The sequence below is a fragment of the Anomalospiza imberbis genome, chromosome 2 (genome assembly GCF_031753505.1).
Source record: "Anomalospiza imberbis isolate Cuckoo-Finch-1a 21T00152 chromosome 2, ASM3175350v1, whole genome shotgun sequence".
NCBI classification, from domain to species: domain Eukaryota; kingdom Metazoa; phylum Chordata; class Aves; order Passeriformes; family Viduidae; genus Anomalospiza; species Anomalospiza imberbis.
This window is the reverse complement of record NC_089682.1, coordinates 26,445,198-26,462,362: the sequence shown is the minus strand read 5'-3', so window position 1 is coordinate 26,462,362 and position 17,165 is coordinate 26,445,198. Positions and strand designations below refer to the sequence as shown.

Genomic DNA, 17,165 nt, shown 5'->3' with positions numbered 1-17,165 from the left:
CTCTACTTTCTTAACTTCATTCCAAAATGTGTCTCTCACAAAAAAAGACAATTATATTATAGTAACAACCACATTGAGAATTTGCTATTGAGAAGAAACTAGTGAGCAAATGTCACAAATGTCATTACCAGTATCTCAAAACCCATCCCGAATTATTTTCAAATGCATGAAGTAGCCTACAATTAAAACTCAGACCATGATTCCTAAACTGGCTGTATTAAAAGCTAACAGCAGAATTCCAGCTGATTCACATTCAAATTGTATCTCTTCTTACTCATCCGTGCTATAATGCAGGAAACATCTGCACATTTGGGGGTTGTTTTAAAACAATTTAAAACCAAATAATTACAGAGGCACATGTATATGCAATAACACTAAGTGTGATGGCTTTTGTGATACTGATGAAGTAAACTACCACATGTATAAAAATGTTTTATCAATTCAAAAGCTTACCGTTAACATAAGGAAGGTGAATGCAGTTATTCCTAGAATGAGGATTTCTTTATTCCCTTTGCTTTCTGCGTGCAACTTGCGGTAATACGGTCCGATGAGATAAGTCTTTATAACAAGACATAGAAGAAAAACAGCAGCCAGAGAAAACAGAATTTGGCCAATCAGTATCAGTATTCTCAGAATTTCCTTGAAAATGCTGGAAGAGAAGAACAAACCAAAAGTTTCTTTCAAGTCTCTCATACTTCCCAACCAGTTCCCCGTAAATGAAAATACCTAATTCCATAAATGCTCAAAACAGGAAGGTATTTAGATACATTAGTAAACAAGACTAAGACTAAATCTGCAGAGTGCCCAGAAACCTCTTTCACAGTCTAGAATTTACTTCCATGTTGACTCAAAGATTTACTTTTACTGATCTCCAAGGTAAGCCATTAGACACAATAATACTATCACTTAGTCTTTGACAAAAATGTGCCCTGTGGGAATAAAGTAAGCGAAGAAAGTAACTTGATTTTTTACAGTAACAAACTTTTTATTCAAAATTTTAATTACCACACAGGATTAAAGCAGCTATAGCAAAGAGACTATTTTCATATAACTACGTTCGTATGACTAGTACAGGTTTCTACTTCACGACAAGTAAGAACAGTAAAGGAAATCTCACTGAACGGAGTGCCTGTTTTCCATGGAATTGACATTAACTGCAGTGCTTTCACATTCATATTGGCAATCTACATACTAATTGCAAGGGGTAGAGGGAAGATCCATACAATGATTTTTTTCTTACCTGGAGTATGTGCTCACTCCTGCTTGAATAAGTGTAGGCATGACAGCTATAAATAAACCAAGCTGCACATCCTGCATCACCAGCATGCCAAGCAGTACGCTGCTGTAGTCAATATCCCCTGTATACCACCAAAGTGGCCATGGAAACAGTCATCAGAAACTAGGAATGCTTGCAAACGCTCAGAAATCTAGAAAAGTTTTAATCAAATGGAAGACCAATATAGCTCTTAATGGGCTGAAGGTCACTCAAAGCCATTTAAGGACTTTCTTTTTCCCCATTAGTAGGTAAATTAAAATGTATCTATGAAGACATATTAAAATACAAACAAAATATTAATATGAAATTTCTGTTGCACAATAAAAACATAGACTTTGCTCAGCAGTTAAGCATTAGTTACACATTGAGTGAAACTCCTCTACTGAAAGTATACAGGCTTTATTCTGAAGACACACATTCGAGCCAGCATGTGTAAAATATACAACTTGAATTTTGGCATTAGAATGAATATTCTAGAGCGTGAAGAGTACTTTAACACAATTTGTATGAGGGAGATTTAAGTGGAAGAAAGCACAATGTCAAAACATTCAAAAGGAAACATTTAGAAGTATTTGAGAAGCTAGAAATATGGCCCTTGACGGTCCTTATTTGAAGAGCTGTTAGCTATAGAAGACCATCTGAACTGGTTTCTGTTTCCTGAAGAAGGATGTGAATTTTTTTAATTAACCTTTCTGCCCTGATGATAGGTAGCAGTAGGCTAATTTGGTAACCGCTGAAAAATTTCAAGGATTCCAGACGCTCAAGTCAGTCCTCAATGGAGAGTACTACAATGGTTGTACTACGCTGTCTTTGCCCAAAGAGGACTGGTTACATACAAATGAAGTACACTTCCTAGCAAGAATACACACAACACTGGCCAGTGTTAAATAAGGATGATTGCTTGTAAACCAGGCTTAAGAGTGGGTTTTGTTTTGGTTTTTTATCTAGCTTCTCTTGCCCAAAGAGGACTGGTTACATACAAATCAAGTACACTTCCTAGCAAGAATACACACAACACTGGCCAGTGTTAAATAAGGATGATTGCTTGTAAACCAGGCTTAAGAGTGGGTTTTGTTTTGGTTTTTTATCTAGCTTCTCTTGTAATATTACAATGTCTACTTCTTTCAAATTTTATTAGATACTACAGTAGTCCATATTTAAAGTCATATTTACCTTCTTTATCTCCTCGAACACTACCTGCAAGAAATCTGGACACCAGTGGTGTGCTTGACAAAGACAAACAAGTGGAAATGAAGACGCTCTGTGTTGGTCTAATTTGGAGCAAGTGCCCCCATAGTAAACCAAAGGCAATCATCAGAACTGTCATGTAGCAAGGTCCCTGCAAAGATATTTTCCATACCTTGGAAAGAAAACAAATTCTTATGACACCTTTCTCACTACTAAGTTACAATGTTTTTCACTGTAAATAAGCAGTTAAAGATGTGTGATTTGGGGCTGTAGTACTGGGGCACAGAATAATGGTCTGTCACGCTCTATCACCTACTCCCAACTTACAACACTGAGTAGATATTCTACCCCAGAAGACTCCCTACAAGAAATCAGGTGAATTTCCCAAAGCTCACAGACAAATTATGGGCCAAATGGTCCAGTATGGGTTGAAATACATTAAAATTATCAAATGAAAGACCAGTTATTGGATGTCATTCTAAGATGAGGAAAAAATGGGTATGGCAAAATCAGTCACCAACACCAGTAACCTGCCCCAAACTAGCGCAGAAGCAAATCTGAAGCAGCAATTTACCTCCTACAGTTTAGGAACCCTTGAATTACTGATTTTTATCTCGGACTTTAGATGGATTAGAAATAGCAGGTTAAGCTAAATGTTCATTAATTGTAACATATTTCAATTAAAGCTTTTCTAGTATCATAAACTCACAACCATCAGTTTAGGAACAGATCACACAGTGCAATTCTTTACATATACACAGTCTTCACATATCTGTAGCCACACTTTCCACTATTAAAATTCTAGCTGGCTTATAACTTTTTCTTTTTAAATTAAGACCAAAAGAAACTTGTAGTTTCTGCTGAATTCTGATGGCCACGTAATTTAATACTCCAGATTGTGTTAACATACTTGCTTAATCAGTTTATTAGCCAGTAGAGTATGTATTATCATTTCAATATGCAGTACTTAAACTTTCAGATTTTTTTTTAACAGGAATGGCAAACATCACTGACACTCCATAACAGCAACTGCACATTACTGCATGTTACAATAAAGCAGAGATGGACTGTCAAACTGTGAGAGATTTTTCCAGTAATCAAACTGTTTCACTAAAATAGGGAGTAAATGTAGGATTTTTTGAGGCACTGAATAAATAATGCATTCTATTCTTTCCAAAGTGCAGAAGCAAATTCATATTTGTCTTTTCAAAAATGTACAAAGCTACACCAGTGTAGGGAGTGTGTAAAAATCTAAAATATAACTGAAATCTGCAGTTTAAGTATTTAGCAATTAAATCCCTTAATGCAGGGATATTATAAAAAAAATACCTTTCTTAATCTTTCAGGAGAAAATTCCAGACCAACTAGAAAGAGAGTGAAGAATACACCAAACTCTCCTAATGTCTCCACCTGTACAATAGACTTAGGAAAAAAAAAGGAAAAAAAAATCAGTGCACAGCAGTCAACTTACAATACAAAATTAGAAGTCCACTACAAAACAAATTCTTTCTCATTACATTTCCCCAGGTAGTTCACTTGCTGTTCATATGACATCTGAAGTTCCCAGAGCACCTTTGGAGTGCAATTATTTTTCCCATCACCTGGCTAATACTAGGCAGTAATTTGGTGGGAGAGTGCTGGTCACCCAATGTGCACAAGTGCATTGATCTTGGTAAGTGTTGAGGAATACACCTAACCCAGGTAGCTTGGCTGGCAAGCTGCAGACTGAGATGGAGACTGAACTCTCAGTGGGAGCCTGCAGCAAGTGTCAGTGAACTACCAACCTTTGGGATAATCAAGGGCACCAAGGTGAAAAAGGCAGAGAGCCTTGTGAATGGTCAGACTGGAAAGTTTCCTTAACAGTAAGCTTACTTGATAGTTGAAAAAAAAAAATAGGCTATGTTTTATGCATGTACTATTAAATCTCCAAGGCTTGCATTCCAGAAGCCACTTCTTGCTAGTTATTTTATTGGTCTATTGGTATAATCTTTCTGCTAGACTGTGGCTGCTGCTCTGTTCTCCATTCTACAGGCTCCACACATCCATCTCTCAGACAAGCCTAATTACCAGCCTTTGTGCTACAGAGAGAAGGATCCAACAGCAAGAAAAATGGTTGTCTTCCTCATCACAACAGAAAAATGGGCATATTTCTGGCTGGCAACTGGTGTACCCTCAGGGCTCTCAGGCCAGTTCTGTTCCATACGTGATCAGTGCCAGAATGAAGGAGGTGAACACACCACTCGCAAGTCTGCTGCTGGTAACAGACGGGAGATGCTGTTCACTCTTTTGAGGGACAAGATGCCTTGCAGAGGGATGTAGATACATGGGAGCATTAGGCAATGATTAATGGGAGGAAATTATTTAATAATTCAAATTTCTGGATTCTGATCTCCCTGGGATGGGGTAATGCCAAGCACAAGTTTAGGAGAGGAGTGGCTGAATAGTAGCCCTGCAGAGAAGGATCTGGGGGTGCTGGTGGACAGCAGGCTCAGTGTGGGACACCATAGGGCAAACCCCATCCTGGGGTGCATCAAACAGAGCATCACCAGTCACTCAAAATTATCCTGCTGTATTCCGTGTTGGTATGGCCTCTCCTGGAGCACAGTGTGCAGTTCTGGGCCCCACCATGGAAGGAGGATGTGAAGGCCCTTGAATGCATCCAGAAGAGGACAAAGCTGGTGGAAGGCTGGAAGCAATGTCCTGTGAGGAACAGCTAAGGACTCTGCATTTGCCTAGCATGGAGAAAAGCAGGATGAGGGGCCACCTCATCATTCTCTACAGTTTCCTGAGGAGGGGAAGTGGACAGGGAGGTGCTGAGCTTCTCTTCTCACTGGTAAGCACTGAGAGAATGAGTGGAAATGGTTCAAAGCTGCCCCAGGAGAGGTTCAGAATGGACATTAGGAAGCATTTCTTTACTGAGAGGGTGGTTAAACCCCAGAGCACACTTCCTAAAGAGCTTATTGATGCCCTAAGCTTGTCAGTGTTCAAGAGGCATTTGGACAACACCCTTAACAATATGCTTTAACTTTTGGTGAGCCCTGAAGTGTTCAGGCAGTTGACTGGAATACTCTATTCTATTCCAAAATCCTAGTATTTCTTTTCTATGTATTTACAGGCCAGAGTAGAAGAAAACAAGGCTGATCATCAATTACAGAAGTGGGGATGGAAACCATCTTTTCTGCCTCCTCAGTTCCTCAGACATTCAACTTCTTTAGGAAACAAAAAAGAGACCAAACAAAAGAGACCCGGTCAACAAGAGTATTATCCAGGTGAATGTTTAATCACAGCTCCACAAGAAAAAGGCAAGTCACTTAAACTGTCCTTGAGAAACTTCTTTCCTATCTGTTCTGACCACATCATCTTCTTCAATGTAAGTGTCCTGAATATTAGTTGTTGGGTCTCTTTCTCATGGCAAGCTTACAAACTTGTTTCTCAGTCGAAGTGATCAAACTTTCCAGACATTCTCAACCCAGAAATCACGTACACAGAGGTTGAGATTATTTAATCTCTTCCAATATAAAACCAACAAAATCCTACAATTTCTACTAATCCCTGCTTTTGAGCTCAACAATCATTTTCAACAGAAGCCCACGTAGAAGCAGATGTCACAAAGACAGTAAGTTCCAAGTAGTTTCACAGATATCAGTGCAATAGACACATGCAGCTTAAGCAGACATTACTGTGCAGCCCTAGCATGTGTTCTGTTCTGCCTGCTGGCTAAACAATCTGTTAATGCTCTCCAGAGCACTTAATCAAAACACATCCAGCCAACCACAGCTCATGGTTTCACAGGAGCCACTAATCAGGGTACACGTGATGGAGCTAAAAAGGTTGAAAAGACTTTAGGAATGTGGGCAGGGTACTGGGAAAGATATAGGGGGACCAGGGTGGATGAAAACACTACAGAGGTGCAAAATAACTCTCTAGAAAGCCAAGCTATGTTCCTTGGGGAACTATTTGTTTTAAATGCTTCCTCTGCTGTCAACACTGACTTTTTGCAAGTTTCTGTATATTTTATGTTATTTAAATAATTTGGCTCCTAATTGTGATGCTTTATGATTAAAATCAAAAAGAAAGATAAAAAAAAACACCTAGCATAAAACTTCAACAACACAAAACCTTCAGTTTTCACTTTCAACAATTGTCATAATTATATAAGAGAAAAAGAAATTGAAAATGAAATTATTCAAAGACATAAAATTTCAAGCCCTCCTCTTGTAAAGGTTCAGGTTTGGGGATATCTTTTTTTAAAATACATTTGAGGCTGGCAATACCATATCCTTTTAAAACTACTTTTAAAGATTTCAACGAATTAAATCAGTCAAGAACTAACTTGCACACTTACCTTGATACTATTTAGTCCTGAGGGTCCTAAGAGTACTCCACAGATGATATATCCAAACATGGTTGGCAATCCTATTGTTGTGCACAGCCATCCACATGGCAAAGACAACATTCCTATTGTCACAATATCCTAAATACATAAGATTTACAAAGGCATTAATATAAAGGACACATAAATTTGGGATGAAATTGAAGACTGTTATCTTTCAAAAGATAAAGAGCACTGTAAAATTAAATGTAGACTACTTCCCATGAAAAGCAAACAAAACTTCTATAAATTAACCTCAGTGCTGTTGCAGGTGTAAGCACAGCAGTTTTTCAGATGAAGCAGGTGAGGTACTGTATTTTAACTACATTATAGAAAGTAGGCAAGATGGTGAAACAGAACTGTTTTGGGTTTTATAATTAAAACAAAAATCCCAATCCAGTTATTCTATATGATGCACAAATACAATCAAAACTCTACCATGTCTATGTATTTTCCAGTATCCCTTTTTTCATCACAAGGCACAACCAGATAAATTCTCTCTACTGACAACATGCAAGTGGCTTATTAAGCACAGCAGTAGCTTTAACACTTTGTAGTCTGACAGAAGGGACAGTGCTCCAAAGCTGCAACAAGAGAAGCCAAATAAAAACAGAGACTATTCATGTGGTATCATGATCAGTCTTGTGAAGACAAACCTAAGAGTAGGGAACACATGGCTGAATCATCATAGATAAAGGAGTCATGAATACTGGGATAACTTCAGAGACACAAATGCCGAAACTATACTCACTCCAACCAAGTAGTACTGATATGCAAACTTGTGGGACTAAATCCAAAAGTGAATGACAAGAATGTTTTAAAAATTATTACCTTTATGAAATGATGATCAGCACGAGGAATGGTTGAATCTCTGGGTTTAGTAAGGATGTACTGATTGTTCTGAGAATCAATAAGCATACTAAGACCTAAGTCATCTTCTACTTCTCTTTTTGAAGCATTTCTTTTGGAGTTGGCTTCATCTTCTTCCACCCTTAAAACAGCTTCAAAGTTTACACCTCTTACCTTTAAGAAAAAGAAAACAAATAATCAGACAAACAAAAAAAAGGGGAGTCAATTAAGCATATCATAGTAATGGAAGGACTATTAGCTGTGCTTTTCTGTGTTCCTACAGAACTTGTTGACACCAACTAAAAATACTGCAGGTTTCTTCTCTAAAAATCTTTCAATCTCTTTATCAAAACTTGATGTCTTTAAAAGTAACATTTTCTTACCTTGAACAAAACCAATTGGAGATTACAAAGTGATATTCAGTTCACAAAAATCTGAACTAAAGATTGCATTCCAAGCTAAGAAAAGGTCACTATCCTGTAAATTTGAAGGAGAAATTATAAGAACTGTTTCTACCTAGTTATTTTCAGGATTTTATTTCTCAGAACAGCAATTCTTGAACACAGGTTGTAGTGCAGATTTTTTTTTATTACTTTTACCCGCCTCACTTCACTCTTTGGCTATATTTTAATAGAAGCTTGTGTATCTTTACCAGAATATTGATTACTGTATTAAAGCTTCTCTATTCTAAAATGCCATTGTTTTAGTCTAAAAAATGTTCCTCGCAATGATGGAGAAGCACCAAGTCCTGCAGGCTGCACTTCGTGCTTCCTTCTCTTCCACGGACGGAGCTCCAAGCCGAAGAGCAGGGAGCTGGGGGGAGAACCAGGCGGCGCGGGCGTCCCGCCCGCCCCAGGCGCCGCAGCACAGCGCCCGCTCCGCCTCCGACGGGGCCGTCCTACCGCGGCGGGACGGCAGGGGGCGCTCCCGCCGGCCCGGCCCCCGCCAGGTGCGGCTCCCACGGGCACAACCGCTCGCATCTGCCGTACCCCAAAAAAAAACTGCTTCCACCTTCTCTCGGCTCGAGCTCAACTACAAAAAACCCAAACAAAACCACACGCGGTTCACGGCTCTCTGCTACAGAGAAACTGGTTTTGCCTCCTCAGCAGAACTCGAGAGCTATGCTCACCTCGGGAGTCAACCTGGAAATCAACAAAAACCTCCCAAGAGCAGAAGCCAAATAAACTGTAACCCGTGTTTATGCAAACAGGGCCAATATAGGGAGTCTATTTGAGGATGGAAAAATGGGACGCTAGAATAAACTGATGTATTCCTGGCTCCTGTCCCATCTTGCAACATAAAAACAAGGATCAGTGCAGGTAGGCCAAGGTACAAAACACAGAGGAAGTCAGACATGGAAGAAAGTAAAACATCACACACACATTTCAGGTCTTTCCTTAGAACAATATATCTTTTCCCAGACTGTGAAAACCAACTGCAAGGATTCTTGCTCTCCCATAACTTTCTCAAGAAAATGAAAAAGTGGAGACAATACTGAACACAGTAACTCCATATCCTGCCAAGTCCAACCATCACAGTCCCCACCACCACAGAGATGCCACATCTAAAACAGGCTGTACCACTCAGATGTACTACACTGGGCCCTGTCTAAGTGGCAGCTGCAGGGAGGACTTTCAAATCAAAACCACAGAAATCACTAGCAAAAAGGAGCGATTACTCCTGTTTGCTCACTCTTTAACAATCACTAAAATCCTAACAACCATATAACACAAGAGAAACACATAGGGCAAACATCAACTATAAATAAATGCCCTCCAATGAAAAGACTGAGTGTAAAGCATCACTTACAGATTTGTTGTCATCAAAGGCATGCTCTTCTATTTCCTCTTCCAATCTATCAGCTGCCTTCCTGACATCTTCCAGAATTTCATCAAGCATCGACAGGCTTTTGTTTTGGTGCTGCATGTTCTTAAGGGCTTCAACCTGGTGTTTCTCTGCTGCTAAGAGTTCAACATATTCCATTTCTTCCTGTTGAATTTTACAACACACAGATAAAGTGCTGGCAGGCCTTTGAGCAGAAAAAACATTTGACATAAATGTGTGCTTCTTTTGACACAAAACATTTTATCAGTGGAATTGCAAAAGCAATATAGACGTCATGAAGATTTAATTTTAAGGCAATTTAAAGATTGCCTTTTCTTGTGCTAATTTTCATTGGTTAAGTGGGCAAGAAAACAAAACAACCAAACAAAATATCCAATTGCCTTTTCTATTACATTAAACAGCAGACCTGCCCCAAGGTTATGATCCAAGAAAATACAAGAAAGGATTTACTTTGAGAAACTGTAGAAAACATTTCAGAGCCAAATAAAGTTTAGAACTTTGTGCTTTTGAAGGGAAGCATAATACCTTGAAAACATAGCTATACTATCTACAACAAACAAACAAATTAGATGTAAAGCACAATGAATCTTAACTTTATGGGCCCTTTTATAAACACAGGAAGAGGTCTGTTTATGGTTTTCAAAAATTACAGTAACTGTGGAAACAGGAAGAAAAAAAGAGCTGGGGTAGACATGAGCAGCCAATCACTCTAGCCAAGCTTCCTGTTCTTGTTTCCCAAAAAGCAGTTTTCCTATCAAAATTAAAACATGTGACTTTTCCCACTATTTCAGTTTGGGCCTCTTATCAACTTGCACTGACAACTTCTGAAATTACTAGGTTTCTGAAATAAAAAGAGAAAATATGCTGATATGGTTTGATATGGTGTGAAAATATTTCAGTAATTTCCCTGATAAAGTTATGATGTTTCAGGTTCAAAAAGAGAACTAAAAAGCTTAATTTACTAACAACTGGGCCTAACACCTTTGACATAGTTACTATGACAGTAACCAAACAGAACACTTTGTGTATTGACAGAGAACAACTTGAGGATTTTGGGGGAAAAAAGATTCTTTCCTTTATATGCCTCTATTCTTTTAAAGATTGTTGAAAGAACAGCTATAAGGAAACACACATAAGGGCAGCACTCCTTCCTTTCAGTTAGATTCAGGATGCTGAGAATACCTGGATGAGAAAGACCCTTCTGCTCTATTAAAGAGCCAATATTATTAAAAAGGAAAAAAAAAAAAAAAAAACAGGCAAAAAATGCAAGCAATCTATAGGTCTGACTCAATTCCCAGAAAACATAAGTTGCTGTCTCCAGATGCCCTGGCCCTGCCACATCCAGTTAGAAATCAGAGAACATAGACCTCCCATAAGTTGTGGGTTTTATCTGCCTACTGTCCATAGATAACTTCAATAACCTGAGCTTATTAAATGGTCCTAAACACCTATGCTTAAATAACTGGGGTGTCTCCTCCTCCACGCATTTGCAGATGGACATTTTTCCCCTTGGAATCCACAAGAACATGCACATAATTTAGGCAATTCCTTGATGCCAAGAGAAGAATATGTTCAGTACAACCAGTAACTGTAGCTGAACCCTTTTAAAATCCTGACAGTCGGATGAATGCCTCTGATTGTGAGGAAACCACAGTATTGGCGTCTGTTGGTGTTTAAAACTATCACAGTTACACCCTCATGGTGAAAGTTACCCAGATCCCAAAATAACTCGAGCTGGGAAGAATGTAACTATTAATGTGTTTGGCCCAATGTCAACAATTAGTTCTTATGCAACACATAAGTAGGAGACACAGTCACCCTCATACAGCCTCAAGGAAAAACATTTCCTATCTGTTGCTCTCTGCTAGCAGACGTTGCTCAAAAGATGTAAGAAACAGCCCCCATATGGGCTGCAGATTCTCTGCTAATTCAGTAACAACTTAGAACACAAGATGAAATTGATAATGGTTAGATTCTTTCCCCTCAAAAATGGAAGAGGTTTTGGGCGCAAGGAGCCCATCTCAACCCCTTCCGTTGGCCAAGACAAACAGGCTGAACAGTGCTGGAGGCAAACTACATTAAACATAATCACTAATTTCAAAGAAGTTACCTTTCCCTGAATAGCAAGGTAGAAAAGCTTTGAAAAAATAAGAGTTTAGCAGCAAGTTCCTTCAATTAATGGAGATAAAGGCTTTTGTAATCTGTTAAAGTGGCATCTGTTTCAACCAAGAGACAAATGCGACAGCAGTAGACTGGGACAACCACAGGCAATGGTGTCCATAAAAAGCACAAGTTAATTCAAACAACCTGCTACATGCTAAGCAGAAGTACACCACAGTACAAACACTGCTCTGCAGCTCAGGCTGGGATTGGAGACACTTGATCATGAGGTACATACCAAGCAACCTCTTAAGCAAAGTAATACAGATAAGGACTGTGTACTTAATAGGAACACCTAAAAACATATGAGCAGAATGAAGTAAGATTAAGACTTTGGGGCAATGCTGATTCAGAATGCAGAGTTGCTATTGCTCTCTACTATTTATTCAGAGACAAAAGCACATGCAGAAGAGGTTGCATCTTTGCAATACTTGCAAGTCATTTTTTTCCACCCATGTGTGATTAGAAGGCATCCAAGAAATTATAAGCTAATTACAAAGTAGGTAAGATTTTGTTACTTTTTCCTGAACTTCCAAACAGGATCCTGGAGCAAAAGAAAGCAGAAACCATCTTCGGTGCTTCTTTCTAAGTCCCCCTATCCTACACCATGAATGATCCCACTACATCTTTTCACAGCAGCAGAACGTGCAAGAAACACATGAGACATACATACATATCCCAGCACTAATGACTTCCAAGCATTTCTACTCAACAGAAGTAAAATAAAGGGAAGAGTCCAGCACCCCCTACAGTTATTTGTATTTTCCATTCACTCACTGTTTAAAAAACAGATGTTCTATGAGTATACCAACAAAGTAATCATTACAGTAAAATGAAACTGGGACAAAGTTGGACCCTAATGTGTGTCGTATGAACTAAGAACAAGTCCAAAACAAATGTATCCCCTGCAATTTTCATCTTTTTGGCATGCATTTTTCCATATCTTTTGCTTCCCTTTATACAACAATTGTAAGGTTAGAACCACAAATACTCTGTATAAATAACCATATGCATGGCATAAAAAGGAAGGTGCAAAAGATTGCTCACTCAAGTAAATATTTTAATAATACAAAAAAAGCCTACATGATCCACTTCAGCAAAAGTGAACTTGACAGGACACACCTCTAAAACACATCATTGTACACAAAGGCCTCCTTCTAGAAGAAGCACCATTCTCAAGTTCAAGGATAAATTACTTCATTATTTTACAGCAACATTACCAAGAATTAGGTAAATGGGAAAGAAGGTTCTGGAATAGCTCACTGCTGCTATTTTACAAGCTCTGAGAAAGAAAAAAGGTGGAAAATCAAGTACAACTCATGACAATTTCTATGACATTTCTATGCAGTAGAGGCTGCCGCTACCATAAATTATCAACATACAAGTCATATTAAGCAGTTCATTGGAATACATCTAGATCCAAATTACCCTCTATTGAAATTTGTTGTAATTCAGTCTCCATTTCCACTACACAGAATCACTCCAGTCTGCCAAGTTTACATCCTAATTTCTACTTCCACCAGCCTATCTTGGCACGATTCACTAGACGCCTTTACCGCACGCAATTTCTTTCCATCTTCATCTGTCAGGGTCTGCACATTTCTTAGCACAAATGCCCTTCAGAGACTCTCACAACTCAAATGCTAAGTGCCAATTACATTTTTGTTCCTTCTCTTCCTCCATTGTGCAAAGGCAGCATCTTCTTTTGGAAGACAGAAAACAAAGAAAATTCTTAATATACTCCTCCAGTGGCTGAGGGGTAGAGAAAGGAAAAGAGCAATTTAAATACCAAATACACTAAATTACATTTTCTCTCAATGGGAGACTTTCAGTACACAGTCTGAGCACTACCAAGTCCAGAATACAGTGGCAGATTGTGCTCAACCTAATGGGAAATGGGAACTCAAACTTTCCATTAAGTATTTGTGTTGAACTCTTACTCATCTGTGTTTTTTCCTTGGCAAAGTTATTAAACAGTAAACACTGCAAGTTTCATGTAGATATCTTTTTTAATTAAAACAGACTGAAACTGTGCCATAAAAAAGTTAAAATCACAAGTTGAATATGAAAACTCTAGCAACGAACATGGGGAAACCAACCTTAATTGCAGCTTCTCTCAAGGCCTCCAGTCTCTGTCTACTGCTTTCTTTCATATTTACAACATCTTTGTAATCACCCTGTAGAGCTCTCTGGAGGCCATGGATTGCCTGAAAGACTGAGTTTTCACTTTCATTTAGCTCCTTTTGGAAAATCTCAAAGGTGTGCACCTGAAAAACCTTCTCTTCATCAGACAGTCCTGCATCCTTCTCAACTGCTCTTATGGCATTTTTTAGTTTGTTGAGAACAATGTTCTTTTGGCGAAGAAGACCAGAGAGTTTTCTGCAGCTCCCCAACACCCACTGCTTCCTCTGAGTGGTAACAGCTCCTTTCCCACGGTGCAGCTTTATTGCATGCTTCACTACATCTTCACGTTCTGCGGGGTTTGCTAACGGGCCACAAGGCAGCGAAACCAACGTCCACAGGGAAATAAATCCAGTCGCCTTCATCCTTCACTTTTTATTCCTCTTGAGAAACTGATAATCCACAGCTGCTCAAAGCTGTCTGCTACATGGTTTCTGCATCTCCAGTATGCACACCAGGCTGCAAGATAGCACCAAACAATTATCAAACATGGTAATTAGATCAAACAAATGTAGAAAATAAATCCAAGACTGCCCACAGCACCACCAGCTTTAACAGAACACATATAGTCTTATTCACTCAACAATTATGAAAGCCAAGAAATAGTCCAAGGTTACTGACAGATTTTTTTTTTCCCATTGACTATTTCCTAGATAACATCTTATTTTAAAAGCAGTGACTGGAAAGCTTAGTCACTTCACATGGTACTCATCTGCACTTCTTATATGAAAGAAAAATATATCAGGCCATGATGTCATAGGCTGCATTTCAACCCAGCACTAGAACTCACTATTCTTAGCTGTCAGTAAATCTTCTGTCTCTTCTAAAACCTATCCTAAAGCATTGTATCATAATCATTTGTTACTTACAAAGTCTTAGAAGCATTAACAAACTCAACTACACACATTCAACAAAACATAATAATAAAAACATAATAAAAAAAAAAACTTAACTGAATCAGATTACATTAAAAATCATAATTGTGGAAGAAAGAACAGCAAAACTTCCTGAACTTCTGAGTGCTACTAGTTTGGATCAAATACCTCCTTCACCTGAAAGGCTGCAGGGCCCTGAGGTACTTTACTTCAAAACCTATTAGGGATCTTCAAGAATTTAAAGTAAATTACAAAAACACAAACTCAATTCATTCTTAAGTTCATTTCCCAGCAACTACTTGAAAATCTATACTTTAACTGTTGTATTTAATTTTAACACCAAGCAGGATAGAATTTAAAAACTAATTTCCTTCCCTCAGAACCCAGAAGGATCTACTGACATTATTACACAAAGTAACAGTTGCATTTTCTTTTTAAAAAGTCCAAACAAACATAAAAACCCTCACAGCACAGTTACACATACCAATATATAAAAATGTGTACTTGGCATTCTAAAAACTCACATCACACACAACATGTTAACAGATCATCGATACAGCAGTTATTTTCCTAAAAATTTAGTCGGTCTTGATCATTGGGCCAGCAGCCTTAATCAGGAACCAACACATGGACACAGTCATCTGGAAGCAGCCTGCCTAACAGAGAATCTTGTTTTCCTCCAAGGCAGTAGTAGTCACAGTCCCAGATACCCGAGCCAGCCATCAATACATAGAATGAGCTCTGAGCAACCTGGTCTAGTAGAAGATGTCCCTGCCCAGGGCAGAGGGGTTGGAGCCATCGGTCTTTACAGTCCCTTCCAACCCAGGCCATTCTGTGATTCCATGGGAAGGGAACATGGCAAATGTAGTCACGCATTTACCTTCATTTTTTAAAGTGCCCTCCCATCTCTGTTTCAGAGAGGAATGACAAAATCTGTCTGTGGGTTGGTTTATTTCTTTTTTCAATGCATGAAATGTGACCCAAAGTATTTAGTTACTAATAGTTGACTGTGGGCTAGAGTTTAATAACACAAAGAACTAAAACATTTAAAATTAAGAACTGAAAGTGCAATCAAAGTAGTAAAAGCATATCACATCAGTATAATGCCAAAAAAATAATAAAGTACAAGCATTTTGGAATTTTGATAAAGCTGTGGGGCTTACTACTTTTAAGGAACCAGGAAAATAACAATCCCCACCACCTGGCAAAGTTCTAGAAGGAAATTTAAGGAAATATTTCTTCATATATACAAAGTAATGCTCTTCCTGTTTAGTACGCTTGGGGCAGAGATTTTGCTAAATATATATTACAACCTATTTCTGCAAGAAAGAGGGAGAAGAAAACACCCAGTGTATATCCAAGGTAAGCAAAAGACTGTACTGAATGTCTTACGTGACACATCAAACCACCTAACTAAATTTTGAGCAGAGATTTACACCAGCAAAGTTCACTCCCTGTTGCGCTGTGCAAACTTAGCACTGTGGTTCACACATGGGAAAGTTTTGTTTCAGTGCTTTTTACCTGGCTAGCAAAAACTGTTTAGAGGAGTGACACCTGGGGCAGTGCTCAAAAGCCTGTAAGGGAATAAAGATCTCACGCACCCAAATAAATGATATGACGCTGAGCACAGAAAAAAAAAAAAACAACAAACCAAAAAACCACAAAAAACAAACCAAGGCAAAAAACTATCACTCCTCTCCATTCACCACCAATACCAGTAAGTATCAAATCAGAGGGAGAGTCTTTATTTAAGCAGCGTTTGCTTCCTGCTGGATTGCAGCTCATCTTCCTCCTTTTTCCGTCCTGAACACGACACTGTAGCACCAGATTTCATCAAGCTGATCATACCGGACCCTGCCTCCAGATCCCTCTTGCAAGTCCTTCCACGACTGTGGGTTCGCCTCCACTCGCCCCTTTCCCAGTCCCAGCTCCTCCCCGGGAGCCGCGGGCCAGCCGGGGCCGTGCCCGCCCGGCACCCCCGCGCCGGTGCGCTCGCACCTGAGCAGCTCCCGGCGCCGCTCCCTGCGGCAGGCCGGGCGGACGCCGGGGCACAAGGGGAGAACAGAAGGAGATAAGCGGAGCACGGGGGCGACCGGCCCGGCTCCCTTTCCCTCATGGCGGCGGAGGGACGGGGGAAAAGAGGCGGCCGCCCCGCCCGGCGCTCCGGCAGCCACGCTCACCTGAGGTACGGAGGAAGGCCCGCAGCGGCGGGGCGCGAAGGGCGGGATCGCAGGGCGGCGAGCACGGGCGTCAGTGGGCGGCGGCCGCTGGCGGAGGGCATCGAGGAGCCCCGTCCTTGCGGCCGCCCCTCACCCCGCGCCGGTGCTCGAGCGCCGGGGCGGCGCCTTGGAGCGCAGCTGGGCGGGACCCGCGCTCCGAGCGCCGCCTCGCGGCGGGAAACATCACCGCGGCTTCTCGG

At 39.9% G+C, this 17,165-nt stretch overlaps 1 protein-coding gene across 3 annotated transcripts in view; it reads right to left on the bottom strand.

Moving 5' to 3' along the window:
• The window catches only part of TMCO3 (transmembrane and coiled-coil domains 3), a 36,992-nt gene extending 19,914 nt beyond the window's left edge, over positions 1-17,078 (bottom strand). For 2 of the 3 annotated variants that reach the window (XR_010995945.1, XM_068180207.1), the window contains exons 1-9: positions 16,927-17,078; positions 13,790-14,330; positions 9,495-9,674; positions 7,668-7,859; positions 6,810-6,938; positions 3,794-3,886; positions 2,450-2,636; positions 1,241-1,358; positions 454-649 (exon numbers count right to left, since the gene is read on the bottom strand). Coding sequence is in view for 2 of the 3 variants with exons in the window: in XM_068180207.1 (XP_068036308.1) it covers positions 454-649; positions 1,241-1,358; positions 2,450-2,636; positions 3,794-3,886; positions 6,810-6,938; positions 7,668-7,859; positions 9,495-9,674; positions 13,790-14,236 (1,542 nt within the window). In the remaining variant the exon portion in view is untranslated. The remainder of the gene's footprint in view (positions 1-453; positions 650-1,240; positions 1,359-2,449; positions 2,637-3,793; positions 3,887-6,809; positions 6,939-7,667; positions 7,860-9,494; positions 9,675-13,789; positions 14,331-16,926) is intronic. The other variant, XM_068180206.1, reaches the window with a different exon arrangement.
• Between the last annotated feature and the right edge of the window lie 87 nt (positions 17,079-17,165).